General features: G+C 36.7%; 1 protein-coding gene across 2 annotated transcripts in view; it reads right to left on the bottom strand.

The window, feature by feature from the left end:
* Window positions 1-19,140, bottom strand: part of LOC134824348 (GTP-binding protein 1-like) — a 28,957-nt gene extending 9,817 nt beyond the window's left edge. The window contains exons 1-13 of one of the 2 annotated variants that reach the window (XM_063836236.1): window positions 19,123-19,140; window positions 8,432-8,532; window positions 8,046-8,128; window positions 7,716-7,844; window positions 6,940-7,033; window positions 6,290-6,425; window positions 4,335-4,477; window positions 3,803-3,865; window positions 3,548-3,645; window positions 2,948-3,082; window positions 2,264-2,396; window positions 1,659-1,795; window positions 1,037-1,136 (exon numbers count right to left, since the gene is read on the bottom strand). In XM_063836236.1, the coding sequence (XP_063692306.1) occupies window positions 1,037-1,136; window positions 1,659-1,795; window positions 2,264-2,396; window positions 2,948-3,082; window positions 3,548-3,645; window positions 3,803-3,865; window positions 4,335-4,477; window positions 6,290-6,425; window positions 6,940-7,033; window positions 7,716-7,844; window positions 8,046-8,128; window positions 8,432-8,531 (1,351 nt within the window). In that variant the 5' untranslated portion in view covers window position 8,532; window positions 19,123-19,140. Of the gene's footprint in view, window positions 1-1,036; window positions 1,137-1,658; window positions 1,796-2,263; window positions 2,397-2,947; window positions 3,083-3,547; window positions 3,646-3,802; window positions 3,866-4,334; window positions 4,478-6,289; window positions 6,426-6,939; window positions 7,034-7,711; window positions 7,845-8,045; window positions 8,129-8,431; window positions 8,533-19,122 lie in introns of both variants that reach the window. The other variant, XM_063836237.1, reaches the window with a different exon arrangement.
* Between the last annotated feature and the right edge of the window lie 4,089 nt (window positions 19,141-23,229).

Consider the following 23,229-nt stretch of genomic DNA (forward strand, 5'->3'; position numbering starts at 1 on the left):
ATACCCGTGTTATATGGCTTAGAGACTCCTTCAGGAGAATGGCCAGCTGTCATTGGTATACTTGAATTTGAAGATTTAACTTACCTGCCCCTTCTGTACCTAGCCGTGTCTCGAGCTAGAGTTTACTGTACAGTTTTGCTATATCCACACCCTGATACAACGTTAGAAGAGATGGAACGATTATTATCAGGTGATATCAAACACTGTGCTTATATCATGAGACATTATCGAGAATGAATATGTATTAATTAATGTAATTAAATATTGATTCCATGTGCACAATTGTCACTTAATTAACTAACTAAGCTGTATTTTTGATATGAAATTAAAACAGTTTAATTTCTTGTTTCTTCAATATTATATATAATAGGGATTCATTGCTGTTTACATTAAGAAAGACTATGTGTTAATTTAGTATTGATTCCAGTACAAATTTAACTCACAAATTATGCTGTGTTTATTAATAAAACATAAACTTGGTTTCAATTATTGATTCATATAAGAATTGAGCTTCTCTATCTCTATCATGTACTGAGGTGGTATTAAAATTGTGCTCAGTGTTCAGTGAGACACTAATTTAAACTCTAGTATAAACTACATCCCTCACCAATGTCCAGATACAAATTCTTCTAGCTATATATAAACAAGATAATGAATAAATGCACCTGAAATAATGGCCGACACAGCATGTTCTAGCCCATAAGTCATCACTGTTTTAATTTCTTAAATCTTAATTAGTGTGCAATTAGTGCAATTAGTGCAATAAGTGCAATACAATGATATCATCACAATCCCCACAATGTGTTCACCATAAAGCACGGTCCTATTTTATTATTACTTAAATTCCAGACCAATTTGTTGACTCCGCTTTTGTTGATGAAAAAGCGGAGCAAATTTCCAATGACTTCTCTCTGGTTGGGTTGAATCTATACCAAAATAATTTAAATGCCAGTTTCGATCAAATCCGGATTAAAAGAGAGCGGTACCAGTACTCTCACTAGTCAGATTGGTTATAATTATAGACTAATTATGTTACCTTGCGGTTCACTGTTGGGTGAAACTAGAACCATCCCTTTCCTTATCTCTCCTCTTTTTATTTTCTTCAGAGCAAAGGAACTAGACTGTCCGGCTCTTACCTGAATTGTTTATTCTAATTTTTTACTTTCTTATTTATTTTTTGAAATAAAATGTACTTTTGGTGGAGAAATGATGGGATCTAGTGTATGATAGCAGTTGTAGTAGTAGTAATTGGTAATGGTTTATGTGGAATAATTTGTAAAAAACTTATTGCATATATATAAGCTCATCAGAACACAGTTTTATTTTCATAAATATCTCTTTGGCTTAATAGCTTAATGATCTCAATCTAGTTTTAAAATTCCAATCAGGATTTAAATAAAATGAAAAGATATTCAACATTTCAATATGGTTTAAACAGTTAAAACTCCGATATAATACCGCAAAATTTGGGGGAAAGGAAACATCCGCGGTAAATAGGGGTTTTATGTTAACATTATGCATGTTAAGCCCTATTTTGGGGAAAGTAGATCGGGGTTTTACTGTGTACGAGACAAAAATACACGGACCAAAAAATTCCCAAACCCTAATCTTAATTAACAACAATAATCTAGGTATCCATATAAAACCGTCTTGGTTACCTCTTTAACAGGAAGCCGTTTCCGGTGTATAGACTTGACAATGATAGGTTTAAAGTTTCCGAGACTGTCTGGTCCCATTAGTAGGGCGTCGTTAGTTTTAATTAGGCCCCGCATACATGTCCCTGATATCACAGTACCTGCACGATAATTAGATAATTAGATAATTACACATGTCCCTGATATCACATTGGATAATTAATGATAATTAAATATTTGCCAAAAACAGCAACTCAAGCAACTGTTGAGAGAAAACAAACATGTGATTTCAACTTTATGTTTCAACTTTTCGTTTCGTATAATAATTGGATGATTATCCTCGTTGTATAATAATTGGATAATTGTATATTGACAATTGATCTAAGATTAACGTGTTTAGCCTGTAAAAAAAGCGCTGAGATTTGAATTGAAATTAGATAGTTAAATTAACTTATTGATGAATTAAAACAAAAATGTGCCTGTTTATTGTTCAAGCATGTTAATCGCTGAATGGTATTTTACTACTAATTGCTGTACACTCAGTAAAATTTGAAAACTATAAAAAACTAAAAAATTAAAAGGTCTTCGATCAAATTTACGATATTGCAGAGAATGAAAAGTTTACTAACCAACACCAGGCACGCTGTAGGTGTCATCAATCTGAAACTCTGCAATATCCCCCACAACATAGTTGTTTCTCACACTCAGCAGGTTTAGGAAGGCTTTTAGTAGGTCCATGTTCTGGCCAGTTACGTTTGATATCTGTTGAAACATTAATTGGATAATTAATTAGTTAATTAATTGGTTATTAATTATTGATTAATTGTATGATAAGTTTTGACACTGTATGTGTAGGCAGGCATGTGATATTAAAACTTCAAATTATAGAAATACTAGAAAACCCGTGGTCACAGGGAGGAATAGAAGGTAATAGTATATCCGTCACAAGTCAAAACCGAAGATACGGCCGATTAAAATGTAGCTCGCAAATATTTGCACGTGCACGTGAGCGTAACAACCTTCGTTATCATGGTTACTATGCAACTTCATATTTTATCTGATTTGTACGTGGGCAAATCATAAAAAGATAATCATTAGAATAAAAAGACATAAAAATATAATCTTAAGAATTATAGTTGAGAAATTTGGAAGAGAGCTTAGTAGAATTTTAGTTCTGAAACTTATTTTGTTTTGTTTTTCTGTGATTTTTGTTTAGTTTTGCCGAAACGAGCGTCTGCCGAATTGTAATATCAACTTCTTATTAACAACAGTTATGAATTTCCATTGAATCACCACAATATCACGTGACATACCTGGAATATGGGACAAATTCTTTCCGACGTGAAGTTGGTAGCTGACACGACGACATCGTCTTGGTTTGACACGAGCAGCGGTATTTTACGACATCCCGGCGACTTTAGGATCTTCATCAGCAGCTTCATTGTCTCCTGGGAGGGTGAAATTGTAAAGGTTTGGGTGCCGGGGGGGGGGGGGGGGGGGGGGGGGCGGCGGGGCAATTTTTATTGAGCTGTTTATAAATCATGAGAAATTTATAGATTAGCCAAATTTTGTGAGCTTATTAAAATTAAAAAACAGCTGATAGCAAGCCAGTTAGCGGGGATTAATTGAATTACCTTACTCGGGAATATTATGACTGGGATAAAGTGGTGGGTTTTGGAAAATTCCGCCATATTTTTCCCGGTCATTAATTTTCCCAGTCATAAATTAACCCGCTATAATGTTCCCGAGTAAGGTAAACTAATAGTAATACATTTTGATGCTTGGTGGGTTTTGGAACATTCCGCCATATTTTTCCCGGTCATTAATTTTCCCAGTCATAAATTAACCCGCTATAATATTCCCGAGTAAGGTACTTAATTATTACTTAATTGATTGCTAAATTATTTAATTACCTCGAGAACGTTAGGAGGACACATGTCAATCTTAGTAACAACCACGTAGACCGGTACTCCAAGAGCCAGACTCAATCCCAGGTGTTCTTTTGTCATTCCTGCGTGACAAATAAATAATATAATGATATTAATAACGAATTTTTGTTTTACCACGAAAGGATTATAATTGGCTACAATAATACAGCAAATTGCAAGTGATTAAATAATACAAAATTATTGTCATATTAACATATTACTTGATTAAATTCACCTTACCAATAATTCCGGCGTTAGCTCCAATCATCAACATTCCAAAATCAGGAAGATGCCCGGTCATTCCTGTACAGATCACGAGATATCAGCAACGTCATGATTGTCTCGAACTTTTAAATAAGTTTATGGAAATGGTGGATGGTGCAAGCTTATATTTTGTCACGTGACAATCTTTGACCAATTAGCTCACAGCATTGACAAATCAAGTCAAGTATTGCTGTCACGTGTCAAAATAAACTTACGCCATTGCCATCACCCCAACGGTAATTCACGTCAATTATGGTCACAAATTGCTCGGAGCAGTAGCCATAGTTTGAAGGCTAAGTGTTACGTACTAGTTTAATTTTAAAGCATCTACGATCCAATTCTAAAATCATTGACTTGAACTTCAAAATAGATTTATCAACTATAAAACATTAATTAATCAATTAATCAATTAATCAATTAATCAATTAATCAATTAATCAATTAATCAATTAATCAATTAATCAATTAATCAATTAATCTTAATTAATTAATTAATTAACTAACGTACCGAAGATGGTTGTTTTAAGATACTTCTCATGACCAGCCAGGTCTATAAAAGTGATAACTTTGCTCGATTGGGAGCAGATCTTCCTCCAGTCTTGACTGCTGTGAGTATCTGCTTGGTTAACTATACCTCCTTTTGAATCAAATCTGAAAATATTGTTTAAGATTGGATTTTTGTCAGCAAACATTCCCTAACATTCCTGAACATTCTTAACATTCCTCAAAATTCCCATGCAATATCTTTTTTACAAATTGGAAAAAATATATTGTAGAGTGGCAACCTCACAATAATATAATACTGACCCCAATATGTCATTTCGAGTTGTAAAGTGGCAACCTCACAATAATATAATACTGACCCCAATATGTCATTTCGAGTTGTAAAGTGGCAACCTCACAATAATATAATACTGACCCCAATATGTCATTTCGAGATGTAAAGTGGCAACCTCACAATAATATAATACTGACCCCAATATGTCATTTCGAGTTATAAAGTGGCAACCTCACAATAATATAATACTGACCCCAATATGTCATTTCGAGTTGTAAAGTGGCAACCCTCACAATAATATAATACTGACCCCAATATGTCATTTCGAGTAGTAAAGTGGCAACTCCACAATATATAATACTGACCCCCAATATGTCATTTCGAGTTGTAAAGTGGCAACCTCACAATAATTTAACTACTGACCCCAATATGTCATTTCGAGTTGTAAGTGGCAACCTCACAATAATTTAATACTGACCCCCAATATGTCATTTCGAGTTGTAAAGTGGCAACCTCCACATAATATAATACTGACCCCAATATGTCATTTAGAGTTGTAAAGTGGCAACTCACAATAATATAATACTGACCCCAATATGTCATTTCGAGTTGTAAAGTGGCAACTCACAATAATATAATACTGACCCCAATATGTCATTTAGAGTTGTAAAGTGGCAACCCTCACACTAATATAATACTGACCCCAATATGTCATTTCGAGTTGTAAAGTGGCAACCTCACAATAAATAATACTGACCCCCACTATGTCATTTCGAGATGAAAGTGGCAACCTCAAAAAATATAATCCTGACCCCAATATGTCATTTCGAGATAGTATTTGGCACCCAAAATAATTTCGAGTTGTAAAGTGGCAACCAACAATAATATAATACTGACCCCAATATGTCATTTCGAGTTGTAGAGTGGCAACCTCACAATAATATAATACTGACCCCAATATGTCATTTCGAGTTGTAAAGTGGCAACCTCACAATAATATAATACTGACCCCAATATGTCATTTCGAGTTGTAGAGTGGCAACCTCAAAATAATATAATACTGACCCCAATATGTCATTTCGAGTTGTAGAGTGGCAACCTCAAAATAATATAATACTGACCCCAATATGTCATTTCGAGTTGTAAAGTGGCAACCAAACAATAATATAATACTGACCCCAATATGTCATTTCGAGTTGTAAAGTTGCAACCTCACAATAATATAATACTGACCCTAATATGTCATTTCGAGTTGTAAAGTGGCAACCTCACAATAATATAATACTGACCCTAATATGTCATCTCGAGTTATAAAGTGGCAACCTCACAACAATATAATACTGACCCCAATATGTCATTTCGAGTTGTAAAGTGGCAACCTCACAATAATATAATACTGACCCCAATATGTCATTTCGAGTTGTAAAGTGGCAACCTCACAATAATATAATACTGACCCTAATATGTCATTTCGAGTTGTAAAGTGGCAACCTCACAATAATATAATACTGACCCTAATATGTCATTTCGAGTTGTAAAGTAGCGCAACCTCACAATAATATAATACTGACCCCAATATGTCATTTCGAGTTATAAAGTGGCAACCTCACAATAATATAATAATACTGACCCCAATATTTCATTTCGAGTTTAAAGTGGCAACCTCAAAATAATATAATACTGACCCCAATATGTCATTTCCGACACTGCTCGTCCTCCCTGTTTCCTGCTCATGCTTGTGTCTGAAGAGTTTGGTTCGTGCAAAGCCACGCCCATTATCCAGCTCTCCATGTGTTAGTACACCTAGTAGGGTGCTTTTACCTGAAGAGCATTGTTATGTGACTAATAGAGTGTAGCTTCTTCTTTTGATCAGAGTGAAGTCACGTGATATCAGCAACGTCATGATTGTTATCACGTGATATGACGTCACGTGATATCAGCTCGCCATGTGTTAGTACACCTAGTAGGGTACTTTTACCTGAGGAGGATTGTTATGTGACTAATGAGTGTAGCTTCTTCTTTTGATCAGAGTGAAGTCACGTGATATATCAGCAACGTCATGATTGTTATCACGTGATATGACGTCACGTGATATCAGCTCGCTATGTGTTAATACACCTAGTAGGGTGCTTTTACCTGAAGAGGATTGTTATGTGACACCCCCGCACATATTCCATGTGCATATTCCACATATTCCAGGGAGACGCCCCGCTGCTAATTTTAATAAAATCACCCGGAAAATTTCGGACTTTGGCAGTGTTATAATCGATTAATAAATCAATACAAAATACAAAATAACGGATAATTTAAGAATCTTTTAGTTTTTCAACTGTACCTGCATCAACGTTGCCAATAACTGCAACTCTGACTTCTGTAAAATCCTCTTCAGTTGGTTTGTGTCGCACAAGAACCTCTGCAACTTTACCTTCCTGATTTAAGTGATCAAAAATTTAATTCGCTATTTTAAAATAGAAGGATGATTCACAGATCTTATTGCCTTTTCTCCCTGCCCCCAATCATTCAAAATATAATGGTAACACCCCTTATAACAAGAATGATTGAAATCGACTGAGAAATACTTAATACATGCCATAGCTATGAGAGCCATTGAAATTCACAGATCGAATGGGGGTGATGCAACGTCAATTAATGTCAATTAATGTCAATTAATGTCAATTAATGTCAATTGATGTCAATTAATGTCAATTAATGTCAATTAATGTCAATTAATGTCAATTAATGTCAATTAATGTCAATTAATGTCAATGTCAGTTTGGGGTTTTTATGGAATACTGACATTAATTGACGTTGCATCACCCCCGATCGAATACCTTACTCGGGAATATTATGACTGGGATAAAGTGGCGGGTTTTGGAAAATTCCGCCATATTTTTCCGGTCATTAATTTTCCCAATCATAAATTAACCCGCTATAATGTCCCGAGTAAGGTAAACTAATAGTAATACATTTTGATGCTTGGTGGGTTTTGAAAAATTCCGCCATATTTTTCCCGGTCATTAATTTTCCCAGTCATAAATTAACCCGCTATAATATTCCCGAGTAAGGTATCTCAAAATAACCGTTAAGCGGTGACACTGTAAACGTACTTGCCTCGGCTTGTTTCTCTCTTAACAGCGACAAGTCCGCATCAAGGGAATCAGCAAGACTCTCCAGAGTTGCGTGAGATGCTAACATATCCTCGTCACATAACCCATCCGGTATTCCATCACCAATACCAACCTGACAAAGGGACAACTACAGTTGACTAGATTGAAGCTAATGCTAGTTATCAATAACTACACCGAGAATATTTTAAGGAATATACGTGGAAGACAATGGGGATTTGGACCTATCTATAAATATTGACTTCACAATTTGTAAGAATGAAAATACATGAAAGACACAGTAAAGTGGATTGCAAAGTTGAACAAATGTTATTACCTCATACACGCACTCTCCCAATCCATCCTCTAATCTGTTCTTTAATACCTCTAACAACTGTTCATATTGCTCGTCTGAAGGCCCTGCACAGATCAGTTAAGTTACTTTACATGAATCAAATTTAGTACTTATAGTTACAAACACATTTTGAAGTTTAAACTGCTCTTCACATTATATATATATATTATGTACATTGTGCAACATGCACAGTTGAAACCAACGAAATGTTCATAATTGATAGTACTGTACGATCATAATAATAATTTAGATAAAGATGATATTGTGCATCCACCATATTGTGCATCCACACATAAATTAACATTGAACAATAATTATAGGTATTATAATACACGTATCTTCAACAATAAGAATTTCCGGTAACTGACCTACAAGAGCATACTTTGAGTTTTCTTCACTGACATCAGCTTGTTCTGAAAAAAGATCTAAAGCCTGGTCTGCTACTGCTTGGTCATCACAATTACTCATGCTGTATGAGATTTTGATGAGGTTACTTACAAACTCATTAATGTTTGTCTTTGACATCAGAGTCATCAATTGAAATCATTAATAGCTGAAATTGATTCTAGAGATTTACGCTTAAAGGATGAGGGGACCTTAGAAAAAGTTTTTTTCTCGTGCAAATCCTTTTATTACATTAATCGTAAAAACCACTTTAGTGAAATCCGCAAAGTTGTATTTCATTCGCGCGCCGAGATATCCAGCCAAAACAATTTGAACCTGTGACGTCAATTATGTGAGTTGCTCTGATCCGCGCATATAGAAATACAGGTAAAATGAGCGTGCGGGCCGACTAAATTACTAATTAAGAATACATTAACAATTTACGATACTAACGAGCCTATAACCAATGGAGAGGAGACTTTTTATGACCGGTTGAAAAAAGAATTATCACCCTACGATAACCATGAGCCGAGATATACCTGAAATAAGATTGAAGTCACACAGAAAGGCATGTAAATTATGTATATTTATAGCTCCCAACGTAACACCTAGCAACTCCCTGTATTGTATCACAGTTGATATATCAACATGTCGTATCAACACAACACGGTCCTAATAAAATGGATCGGGTAGGTATGAAATGCATGTCTTCATTCCAGTTGGACAAGCAGCAAGCAGCAAGCTTTTAAGTTCTAACTCACTATGTGACACTACTTATAACGTATGCAAGATTTGCAACTATTACACCAAACAATATTATACCAAGCATAGCAGACGAACACATCCACATTCGTTACGCTTTACACTCAAGTCACAGCAAACTAAAACGGTAAATTATAAATGAGTGTACAACTAAAGGCCGGTACACGCTCAGTGTCAAACCGCACTTGCGCACTCAGATAGGACTAGAGGCGCCAAGGGCCAGCTAGTAAAATTTCTTCTACTACATCATACATTAATAAAACAAAAGTTAATAAAACAAAAGTTAAATTTATTACCAATTATTCAATCAATACATATCATAAATTCTAATATTGGAAACACAATGCAAAATGGATGTCTTAAACTATAATTTTGTTGTGACTAATAATCTATTGACTTTCAAAGTTGAATTTTAGTTAAGTATGAAATGCCACCACATCATAGTTAGGGTAAAATGTTATTTTTAAATTTTAAAATTGAGAAGATTGCTCTATGGCTTACAATTTAAAATTCTAGCAAAAGATATCTTATTTTTAAATAGTTGGTTACAGTTTATGACAGTACTGGCATGACTAGTTTAATTGTGGCTGGTAAAAGGACCCAGTTGCCTGTAAGGGCTTTACCGAACCCCTGGGGACCACAATGTGATAAGATCAGGCCAGATGTTTCTATGTAGAGCAATTTATTTATTTCGGAGCTATGGTTATATGATATTGCTGGTGGTCATGTTTAAAGGTCAGTTTATCCTTGTGTGTTAATTATCCATCCAGATGCTTGGTGATGTGCGTAAATCATGCCCTTCTACGATATATAATGTTTAACCATAAATTTGTTTTTACCACAGAAACTGTGGCACTAATGTCAATTAACAATATTTACATTCATTGATATTTAAAGCGTGTTTTTCCCCAGCACTACTACACAACAAAAACCTGTCGGCCCACCGAGGAAACACGGTCGCAGAACAAAGAGCCCAATTGTGCTCTTCTATTCTGTGATCGTGTGTATCTACTATAAACTAGCTAAATGTACTAAGAAAATTTAATGGAATCATTACAGTCGTTTGATAAGTTCACGTGTCAAAGTAATGTTCATGGTGATCAAATTTTTGGATCCCCGGTGGGCAAACACTCGTCCCAAAGGTTAAGGCATACCTGTCGATGTTTCACCATACGAAGTAAGGCGATTTGAACATTATATACTCAGCTTACAACTCAACCCATGGGACGAGACGTCGTGAGCCTCAAAATTCTCCAAAATATATAGCACATACCTAGTTAGCAAACACTAAACACAACATACATAGGATACCAAATAATGTATAATGCCATTACTACATTCGCGTTCGAAAGAAAATATATCTGCTATCTAATTTAAAAAATTGAAGAATAAACTTGAAGAAAGGAGAAGGAGAGAGGGGTTTGGGAGAGGCAGAGTAGGAAAACAACAGGATCCTGTGCCGCAGGATTTTAAAATTTGTTGTATGATGATTCGTTTTGTTTCGTCTCTTAGATTAATATAGGTCTGATACCCTTGTCATGGTTCTTTGCAATAACACCGTGGTTTACTCATATGATTAAGTTTACTTAATTAACCTATTTCAATGATAATTCATTTGCATCAAAGTTGTAACTGCACCATAGTTGTCTGTCATATTTAGATTGTAGTTCTAACAAAGCTTTCTTAACATTATTCTTGAATATACTGATAGGAGTGGAGAAGTCTATTTCACTCGTTGACTTACGGCAGTGATTCCAAATACTGGTTGATTGGTAGATGAATAGTGAGGATGGAGTGGGTGGGATGAAGTAGTTGTCTCGTCTTGGTGACCTGTTGAATAAAGAGAACATTGAGACTGGTGATTGGAACTTATTAATTTTAAACATTTCCAGTAAACAGTGCAACTTATGAAGATTGTGGACAGTCAGGAAGTTATACTCGTTACAGATTGGTTTACTGTGTTCTAGTTCAAAGAAATCTTTGCCTAACATCTGCTTGATAACTTTACCGGTCTTATCCCTAGTGATAGGCCTTACTCTGGCACATGTTTTGAACTTATTGAAGTACGCATCATTATCACCAAAGAGAATTCTTATGCATTTCTTTTGTGTTTTAAATATGGCTTCTAGTTTATTATTTGATACACCTCCCCAAACAGATATTCCATAACATAGGTGTGATTCAAAAAGGGTGTGGTACAGGTCCTTATATAGTTTTTTAGGTACACAGCGTCTAATTCCACATAGTCTACCAATCTCACATTTCAATTTACGATTTAACGCTCTTAAGTGAGCATCCCAGTTCAGTTTTTGGTCAATAATGACTCCAAGAAACTTAGTTTCCTCTACCTTTTTAATTATTATATTATTCAGTGTCAGTTCTAATTCATTGGTGTTTGAATCTGGTTCATTTCTACAGTTCGGTTTAAAGTGGATATAACAACATTTCTTTGTGTTGATATGCAGCAAGTTACTCTTCATATAGTAAAACAAATTTTTTTTAGTAAAACAAATTTTATTTTATACCCACAATCAATTCATATTTAGTTCAAATATTTAAAGTCAAAATAACCATTTCACATAAGTGGTTATATTATAATAAAATAATTTGTGATAAATTAATAAATTAATTTACACTCAAAAATGAACAAAATATACACAATTTTTACCTAGTGCAACACTGGTTCACCGCGCGGCTGATCGAAAAAGTTTGATTTGATTTACTAACTACAGTGTACAGCGTACATGAAAAAATTACTTACTGAATCTTTTAATATTAGACACATTTTAATTCAGATGTTGTTCAATTAGTTAGCCACAAAAATGTTCAAATTATGTAGGAGGGTAAAGGACACAATTGCTAGTAGTGCTTCTTTGTGCCCGTTGACTACAATGAACATTTTGCGGAGTTTCTCCAGACGGCTTTTATCGGAGTGCGTGTTATTTACTTGGTTATGCACAAGCCAGGCCAACATTTTGTTTTTGTGTCAGCCGTGCTACCAGGTTGCAGTGTATCATAAACACTAAACAATTATACACTATACAAATTTGCTAATACAATATCATGCAGAGTCCGATCTAGCTGCAAACGTCAGACACCACAGTTCAGCCGCCAAGTACCGTTTGAGTGAACACCGAAACACGAGGTTTAGGTGTCATTTTGTAAATCACTTTATGGATGGATAATTCAGTAATTGTTGAAGAAAATTACAGTCACTGCCACCTATAGCGTTATGTCATGGGTCTGATTAACGGCCAAGAATAAACGTACGTGCGCGCTTAAGAAACCCGCGCAAATGTTGAGGTAGGGAGTAGCTGCGGCGCGCTTTTAACATATATTACGTATAGCGCCGTACGGAAACGGCAATATTTAAGTAATTAAGTATTTGTTTACATAAATTCCACGTTTTTATCAATAATCTAGCATGGTCCAAAACTGTTAAAGTTGTCATTATGCCACTCATTATCGAACCTGCTTTGGGCATCTAGAAGAGATCGGTTTAGCCTTGATTTGATTGAGTTACAGGATGTGTTCACAAAGTCAGGTTTATTCTGTGGATTGGAGTCCTTGAATTGATTCCAAAGCCAAGAAGATTTATAAATAAAGTTATGGCTTGGCTTTGGTGGTATTAGACGGTCATCCCTCAGTTCAGACATGTTAAGTAAAGAGTAGAGAGATATGGGTACCCTATATTTCACTATTTTAAAAAGTTCAGTTATAGTACGAAGTTTGTAAAGATTATGAACAGTAAGGAGTTTATGACTGTTAAATAATGGTTTGGTTGATTCCTTGGAATAGAATTCAGCTCCTAGTTTTTGACAACATAAGGGTCTAACAAGTTTATTATGAACTACCGATTTAGAGCGGACACACTTTGCACATGGTTTAATACGTGGATTAACAGAGTTATTAACATTAGACTCATATTTACCCAGTATTTTACATTGAATAGGTCTAGAACGAGCACATGTTTTGAATTTGTTTTGGTATGAGTTTGCATCTCCAAAAATTATTCTAATACATCTCTTCTGTGTTAAGAACACAGGGTTGATAACTTGGTTAGAGACACCACCCCATACTGAGATGGCGAACGTAAGGTGTGATTCAAATAGTGTGTGGTATATCTGCTTGTGCAGTTTTATAGGTAGACAGTTTTTTATGCGGTAAATACGTCCACAAGCACTTCTTAGTTTCTTATTTAGTGATTCGATGTGAGGTTTCCAGTTCAGTTTATCATCAATCAGCACACCTAGAAACTTAGTTGTTTTAACACGTATTATTATGGAGCCGTCTATGGAGAGATTTAAATCATCGGGTGTACTGCATGTAGACGATTCATTTACACGTTTGTTTGGGGAGAAATACATATAACAGCTCTTCTTAGCGTTAATATGTAGTAGATTACATTTCATGTATCTAGAAATAGACGAAAGAATATCGTTAGCTACATTATAAACGTCTTTTTTCGAGTCTGCAGAAACGAATAGGTTAGTGTCGTCAGCAAATAAGATAAACTTGCCTTTATTAGATACGTTGCATAGGTCATTTATATACAGGAGGAATAGTAAGGGACCAAGAACAGAGCCTTGGGGAACTCCCCACTCAACAGGAAGTTTATCGGAGTTTTCATTTAAGACGTGAACATATTGGCTCCGGTTTGACAGGTAACTTTTTATCAAATTCAGTGCGTTGCCCCTAATTCCGTAATTATTTAATTTGAATAAAAGCTTCTCGTGAGATATCGTGTCGAAAGCCTTACTTAAATCAATGAAAATGCCAAGAACGTGTTTCCTGTCTTTTAAGTGTGATTCGATATGGCTAACAGATAAGTTCAGTGCGTGGCTTGTTGAGTGACCCTTTCTAAATCCAAATTGGTTCTCATAAATGATTCTTTTAGCAATTAGGAAGCTGTACATACGTTTATAAATAAGTTTCTCTAAAATTTTTCCAAATACTGGTAAGGTTGATATTGGCCTATAGTTTTCAAATAGTTCCTGATTATCTTTTTTATAGATGGGACTTATCTTTCCTAATTTAAGTTCATCTGGGAATATCCCCTGTTGCATGCAATGGTTAAAGTGCTTGGCTAAAAAGGGAGATATTATTCTAGCAGACTTTTTTATAACGTGAATTGGAATGTCACTAGATTTACCATTTGTGAACTCATTAATAATATCTATAATTTCATACTGTGTACAATCACTTAGATATATACTTGACTCACAGGTTTTAGGTAAGAAGTTTGAGAATGAGGGAATTGCATCCAGGGTTATATAATCTTCAGAATAATTTTCATTTAGTTTGGATGCAATCGACTGAAAATATTTATTGAATTCATTAGCAATCATCCTACGATTTATTATTTTTTGATCGTTAAGGATAAAACATGGCTTTATTTCACGCCTGGATTTTCCACGAATAGTGTTTATGATTTCCCACGTTTTCTTACTATCACCAGAGCAGTCAGTTAATTTACCTGCATAATGATTCTTCTTGACACGGTCAATAAGTACCTTGAGATGCTTCCTGTAATCCTTATATTCAAGGTATCTTTTTGCTATATTCATACAAGTGAGGCAATTACACTCCTCGCGTTTAATATTATTATTATTAGTTAGCAATAAACATTTTTTCTTCTGAGACTTTTTCCACAAATCATAGAGCGAGTCTTTCGTTCGAATTGAGGTAACAATACCACTAGTAATCCATGGGTTGTTCAAAGCGTTACGTTTAGATAATTTCGGTTTGTCAAGTTTGAATGCCTCGTCTAGGTGCTTCTGAAAAGTAGTGCAGAAACTACTGAAGTTTTCAGGAGGATTGGTATGTAGTTCATTATCAATTGATGTGAGAAAGGCGTCTACATTTGAGGTGCTATAGTCGTAATATTGTGCGTGTTTAAGTTTAGGTTCATCAGCTACAAAATTAAGACAACTATTGATTTGAAAGATGGCATGGTGGTGAGAAACATTGAGTTGCAACGTTCCTGTAAACAACGTGCTTTCGATTTCATTAGTGAAAATATTATCAATACAGGATGGTTTACATCCAGGCTTTTCGTGTGTTTGGATAGATATCGTTGGTGAGTACCCTAATCCGAGCATTATGTTTTCTAATTCTTGTGTGCATCTTCTATTGCCGTTATGGAGGTTAATATTAAAATCACCCATTACATGTACATTTAACTTTGGGAGTTTACCCATAATTACTTGTAGCTCAGCGAGAAACTCGTCAATGTCTCCACTAGGGGGTCTATAGATTACTCCTACGTTTATAGTTTTAGATTCTTGATGAATAGTCACAAAGAGGCTTTCTAAATTACTGGTGACGTTTGATACATCTACATTAACGACTGCATTAAAAGCATTGTGAACATAAACTGCAACGCCCGTTCCTTTCGATTTGTTATGCATTGTAGTCTGGTAGAAACTATTGAATCCATTAATAGGGTAAACGGAACTCTCTTCTGGGCTAATATTGGTTTCGGCAAGGCCTATGATAGGGAAATTGTGTTTGAGGCACTCTAATTCAGATATGAGATGGTCGAAGTTGCTTTTATTGCCGTCGATATTCAGGAAGAAAGAGCCACCATTTTTATGAAGATCGGCACTAAGTTCGTTATTAAATTTGTTGGTGGAGTAAGGCTTACAATATTCTAGAACTTGTGACATTTTCAGAATCAAGGGGTCGTTGTTATTGTTATCCGACTTACTAATCATATCTTTAAACGGGTTGTACTGTTTAAGGATTAGCGCTTTGCACTGACTACAAAAGTAATTTGAGTTGATCACGGTTGCTTCAGAGTTTTTGAAACATTTTTCATGTATAATGCAATTACATTTAAAACATTCAACAAATTTTTGACCTAAACATAAGCTCTTAAGGCAGTGACTGCATTTTTCCTTATTTGAGAAAGTTACCATACCTGGTAACTGTACCCGCCTCCTCCTCTGGCAACTGAACTGAAGGGTCTCCCGTCAACTCTGCTAGTCGGTCCTCTTCGTTTATCAACTCCTCGGTGGAGCCTGGAAAATATGGTTTGTTTAATTAGGCCAGCAAGGACCCTAGCACCTAGTTCGTTAAGGTGAAGCGTGTCAGGCCTGTTTTGTCGATCAACTGTCTTGGACAATTGATGGACCAACATGCCATAATGATCAGCAAAGCCATTAAAACCTTGCACACTCTGAACACCAGAACTCATAGATGTAAGACCGTTCGTCAGCAGTTCATTAAACAAGTTAACTTTTCTATTCAAATCAGCAATTTTAGTAGGAAGCAGCGGGCAAACATAAACAAAACATTTAGGGTTCAGCAGCTTAATTTCTTTTATTTTTGTTAACAGCGAACTACATACACTTCTGACGTTACTTTGAGGTTGCTTTATATCATTTATCCCGCACATGATAACAACATTGCTGTAGGATTGACAGCTGTAAGGGTCAATGTTGTTGATTATAGGCGCCCATTCTTTAAGGCCAGGCATGAGTTCACCAAATGTATTACGTTTATTAGTCCCAAACTTGAGCATTCCTGTATTTGAATCTCCTATCAAGATTGTAGAGTTTTTGTTCTTCCAGTTAACTGATCTGAACGTGAGGCTATATCTGATGTCCTGGGTGACGTTACCTTCTGGAATTGAATGAGTGAAAAAGTCTTGTGATTTTCTTGTCATATGATAGAGTGATCGGTGGGTGGATGTTAGGTCAGACTTGACACCAGACTTTTTGTCAAGGAACTGGATGGAGCATTCTTGGCCGAGGGACAGTGTGAAAATGGATGATTCGACATCTATAGTGGGCTCGTCGTCTGAGTGGCTGGGAAGTGAACTATTAGGGCCTTCGTACCTATTTATGAGACATGAATTGATGACAGGAGGTGAAGGATGCCTCTCAGGATGTGACTTGAAGGTGGGGTGCTGTTCGTAGAATAATTCCTTTTGTAGGACATTGATTTTCTCCAGTATCGGCTGAAGCACCAGGGGGATTGGGGTTGTATCGGCACCAGATTTGGAACCTGTATACGTGTAAGGAGCTCCGAATGCAACAGTTGAGCGGCCTGATTCAGACACAAATGACAATGACTCTAGTGATGTGGTGATATTTGAGGCTGTATCTTCATTGATGAATTCTAGTTTGAGGTCGGTGAAGCTTTTCTGATTGTGCTCTATGGTAGTTGTGGGTTCAGGGACAACTGTGGGTGGGTGGGTGAGTGGGTGGGTGGGTGGTGTGACACGACTAGGATGGACCCAGGGCTGAGAGCTTGATGGTGCTTGGGTGATTTGAGGGCTGCTTGAGGAGGCAGTTGATTTCTTAAGGTCATCCATACTAGACTGAAGCTCAGTGATCTGATTTTTCATAGTTTTAAGTTTCTCATCAACCTGACCTTCTTGGAGGGTCCGATGTTGAATATGTAGCTCAATGTCTCCTAGCTTGAGTATTCTCTCAGAAATGGTCTTGGTGGTAGCTCCGAGATCGTTTGTGTTGGATATCAGCGAAGTTAGTTTCTCCTCCATTTTCATGACAGTTTCTTCAAGATCAATGTTTTTATTCCTCAGATTAGACATATTGAGAAGTAAAGTCTCGATCTGTTGGTTGTTACGGATGGTCACGCCAGGGGCACTGAAACAAAGCGGACAGAGCCAATCCTCTATCTGTGTAACAAACTGTTCGGAAATACCTTTTAGATTACAACAATTGCTGTGCCAGGTTTGAGGGCAAGAGGTACAATCAATAATCCATGAGGTTTTATCACTAGTTCCACAGGGACATTTATCATACCTGATGTCCGGTTTCGAGGTTTCTCCTGATTTGGTGGCTTTCTTCGGGGCCTTTTTGGCTGGGTCCTTTGCTATATCCTTTGCTGTACGGTTGGGGGTTGCTGCGGTCTTGGTGTTGGTGTCTTTCTTTAATACCATATTCACGGAAAACAAGATCATGGGGGTGTGCCAGGTGCCTCCGAGGTGCCACTTTCATCGAGTCAGCTTCGCCTGAAATATATAGATCATGGGTGGTGGTCTGGTGGTAATGAGTTGAAGCCAGGGAATTGATGTTGAGAGACACTTGAAAATTTCATTGATTTGCATGTTGAAACTGAAAGGTAATTTAATGAAATAATTAATTAAATAATAAGACATATGGTGACATGATAGGGGGGGTGGGTGGGGGTGGTAGATGGATCTATTCATGCTTTGTTTGGGGAGGGTGGGTGGGGGTGGTGGATGGATCTATTCATGTTCTGTTTTGGGAGGGTGGGTGGGGGTGGTGGAGGGTTCCTTTTGGATTATTTATTATGTTCGGGGAGGGATGCAGATGAACTACAGGCTTCAGAGTGAAGACAGTAGAGATAAATGGGGGTTCCTTTGAACAGGAAACATTGTGGCAGGCATGTCTGTTTGACAAACCTGCCACAAAAGGCTAGGAGTCAAGGTACAATAAACTTGAATAGTTCAATAAGTAAGTCAATTTAGAGAATAATTCATATTCATACTAAATTCAAGTAAATAAATATATAAAAAATCTAATCAATCCTAAAGAATAACTCATACTCAAATTAATCAATATCATTATCATTATCATTATATAGACACTCTCCAATATCATAACAATAGTGAAAGAACTTTCCGATAAATCAATATCAAGTAGATCATACTCTCCAAAACTACAGAATATACAAATAATTCAAGGATGTGTCCAACCAGAAGCCGGCAGTCCATGTGTTACATAGACTTTAAGGGATGGGGTAAGGGAGGGGATTTGGATGATCTGATGATTTATGAGGTTGTGTTCCATGATCTACTCATCTTCGGTTAGAGCTTCATCTCCGACAGTGGCACCTCTTCACACACCCTGCAACACCCCCACAGATCTTTGATCTTTAGCAACACATGGACATTGGGCTCCTGGCCTCACTTGACATCCTCAAATTATTTGTTATATAGTAGTGTTGAAAGTATTAAAACTGAAGTATTATACTGATGAACAAGTTTAAGAATTTTGTTAGCTTTGCAGTAAAGTGTTTTTATACATTTATCTACAACAAATATGTTGGTGTCATCGGCAAAAAGTATAAACTTGCCTAGGTCTGATACTCTATATATTTCATTGATGTAGATAATGAAAAGCAAGGGACCTAATACTGACCCCTGAGGCACACCAAATATAACAGACAGTTTTTCGGATTCTTCTCCAAGTACTGAAACATATTGCTGTCTATTAGAGAGATAACTGGCTATTAATTTATTTGCAGTCCCTCGAATTCCATAATCATTCAGTTTTTTAAGCAGTTTATCATGACAGATTGTATCAAAAGCTTTACTTAAATCAATGAAGATGCCTAGTACATGATTTTTATCTCTTAGTGATTTTTCAATGTAGTCGACAGAGAAGTTAAGTGCATGGCTTGTCGAATGATTTTTTCTGAAGCCATATTGATTTTCATATAATAATCCTTGTGACTGAAAGAAACTGTAAAGCCTGGAGAATATGATTTTCTCAAGTATTTTACCAAATATCGCTAAGGTTGAGATAGGCCTGTAATTTTCAAGAAGCTCAGCATTTTCTTTCTTATATATTGGACTTATTTTACCTACTTTTAGGTCGTCTGGAAAAACTCCCTGTTGCATACATTCGTTATACAAAACCGATAGTAGTGGGCTAATTATGCCTGATACTGCCTTTACTATATGTACTGGTATATCACTAGCCTTGCCATTCTGAAGTTCCGATATGATCTTAGCCACCTCTTCAGGCGAGCAGTCATGTAGATATATATTAGCTGTATTCGATTTAGGTAAGAGGTCACAGAAACTTGGAAGCTGATTTATTTGTATCTCTCCTAGTTCTGTGTAGGCTTTTTTTTTTTTTTTTTTTTTAAGAGAGGCTGGGCCTGGTTGGCCCACGAGAGGATAGCATATGAATGCTTTGCCTACCTCTGGGGTATGGCAGTCCTGTGGGAGGATGCCAGTGGAATCAAGATGTGTAATGAAGGATGATGGTAAGTGTTGTGGGGTGTGTCATAGATAAACGCTTAAGTGGTGGTTGAGTGTGGAAGAGAGAGGCGAAATAAGACGGCGTTAAAGTAGTCGCTATGTTACACCTGTCTGGTCCAACTCCTCTGGCACCACTAAGCGTTTAGTGTGGTTTGTAAAGTTGACAATGGTGGAGATGTGTTGGTTGTCGAATATGTCATTGACAGAGAGGTAGTAGTCCCGGAAATATTGACCTCTTATTTGGGCAATAGCCGGGCACTGTCCGAGAAAGTGTGAGACAGTCTCCTCTTCGTCGCCGCATTTAGGACAAGCACTTGTGTCTGATTTGCGAATGGTGTGTAGGTGTTTGTTGAGGCCACAATGTCCCGTGATGAGGTGCACTGCAGTTCTATAATTTTGTCTGTTGTTACTGAGTGTAGTGTTGAGATTTTTGATGATGTTGATGTTTTTATGTCCAAGTGTCAGTTTAGTGTGTCTGGGACCATCAGTAATCCATGATTCTTGATTAAGTTTTGTGACTTTGTCGTTGATCAGGCGTTTGATGTAAGATTGTGGAATTGGGCAATTCAAAGTGGATTCACTGGTTGTACCATTTTTGGCCAGCTCGTCTGCTTTTTCATTACCCCACAATCCAATGTGTGCAGCTATCCATCTGATCTCTAAGGTGTTAGTGGATCCGAGTGTATTGAGGGTGTCGTAACAGTCTCTAGTAGTCCTACTCCTCGTTGTGTAGGCTGCATTAAGGTTAGATGCTAGGGATACAAAATACTTATTGAATTCATTCGCTATTACTCTGCGATTAGTTATCTTTTCATTGTCTATGGTAAATATAGGTCTGATATCACGTTTCTGTTTGCCACGAATTTTATTTATAAGTTCCCAGGTTTTCTTGGAGTTTCCCTGAGTTTCAAGAAACTTGTCAGAATAATATTCAGATACAGCCTTTTTACGAACCTTTTTTAGAGCCTTTCTATATTCTTTGTAGTCATCATAACGGTTTCTTTTATTACAGCAGATAGAACACAGGCATGTGCCCCCTTTTGTGTCAGTTTCGCCTTGTTTACACTTAACTTTCCTGACTTTCGCCCAGGCATCATACAGTCCATGGCAGTGGTTTACTGAGGCTATAATCCCGCCAGTAATCCAGGGGTTGTTCTGGATAGTGCGTTTAGTGGTTTTGGGTATAGCTAGTTTGCAGGTTTCGTCAATGCTGTTTTTAAAGATATCATGAAAGTTGGTAAAATCTATAATTGGTTCATTGTCTAGTTTATTACCCAAGACTTCAGCAAATTTATCAGTGTTTGACTTACAATAGTCATAATATTGAGTGTGCTTATGAATATTTTTGGTCTTGCTAATTTTCCAGTCAGATATATTAAATATAGGGAGGTGGTGAGATATGTGATCAGTTATGACTCCAGAGGCAGTAACAGAGTCTAGGTCATTTGTAATAATGTTGTCGATGCACGAGGCATTACATCCAGGCTTTTCATGAGTTGCTAATGATATCAATGGGAAGAAGCCTCTACTGAATAGGACGTCTTCATACTGTGCAATAATGTTACTGTGTTTACCATGGAGATTAATGTTAAAATCACCTGCAATGTGTGTATGTTTTGGTGCTTTATCAAGGATTGACGACAATTCTCGGAGAGCTTGCTCAGCATTGCCACTTGGAGGGCGGTATATTACTCCTATAGAAGTAGAATTTCCTATACTTCCTATGGTTACAAAGAGGGTTTCTAGATTTTCTGTTACTTGTGACAGGTTGTTATTTTTAACAGCATTAAAGGAGTTAAGGACATATAGAGCTACTCCTGAGCCTTTTACTTTCGAGTCAAAGGTATCTTGATAAAAGCTCTCATAGCCTGTGAGTTCGTACAAGTTTTTCAATTCAGGGCCTACATTTGTTTCAGCAAGACCAATTACAGAGAATTTGTTAGTAAATCTAGCTATTTCAATTGCCAGCGAGTCAAAGTTTGATTTGTTGCCATCAAGATTTTGAAATATTAGTGAGTTTTGCACTTGTAATTCGTGAGCAAAGGTGTGGTTTATGCCTTTTACAGAATATGAATCACAGCTTTCAAGTACCTCAGAGATTTTACGTGTAACATCATCTGCATCAGTGTTATCATCATTGTCATCATTCAGAAGCTTGAATGGGTTATAACGGATTACTGCTAGGTGGAGACAATTATTGCAGTACAAGTCAACTTTTTGATTTTGTTTGTCACTGGTGTTATAGCATCTAGAGTGAATGGGACAGTTACAGTTGTAGCATTCAAATATAGATTGACCTAAGTAGATACTTTTTAAACAGTGGGCACAGACCTCTTTTTTAAGAACATTCATGATGGAGGCTGATAGCCTTCAACATGAGGCTGTCCTCCGGCGGCATGAGAATAAAGTGTTGAACCAACCTTACCGTCCCTCCTCCCCCTCTTCCTCCTATCAGTCCCTCCATGCATCCTAACAAGGACAGTATTACGGATTAAAGTAGCAAGTTTGGCCACTCCCTTCCAATTAAGGTGCAGGTAATCCGTCCGGCCATATTTGTCAAACTCCCTGGACAAGGTTAGGCTAAGTAAGCCAGTGTTGTTATCCAGAAAGTCGTCAAAGCCATCAACGAACTGGACACCAAAGTTTTTGGGAAGTAGCTCACGACGAATAAGCTCTATAAAGTATAGAACTTTCCTATTTAAGTCAGTATTTCGAGTTGGTAAAAGTGGACAAAGAAATACTTGAGCAGTTGGATTGGCCTCTTGGATTTGCTCAATCTTGAATTCTAGAAGACTAAATATAGCAAAAATTTCACGTTGAGATTTAACAGATGGTCTTCTAACATCATTAATACCACACATAATAACAACGTTCTTGTATCCACATGCAAGATATGGATTAATGTCATCTATTGTCGGAGTCCAAACATTCCGACCAGGCAGCCATTTACCAAAGCTCCTCTTGTGATCGTCTCCAAATTTCATACCTGATCCGTTTGAATCAGAGAAGATACAAGTACTAGCACGATTCTTTCCG

Source organism: Bolinopsis microptera, chromosome 12 (assembly GCF_026151205.1).
Source record: "Bolinopsis microptera isolate Bmic1 chromosome 12, MBARI_Bmic_1.0, whole genome shotgun sequence".
NCBI classification, from domain to species: Eukaryota; Metazoa; Ctenophora; class Tentaculata; order Lobata; family Bolinopsidae; genus Bolinopsis; species Bolinopsis microptera.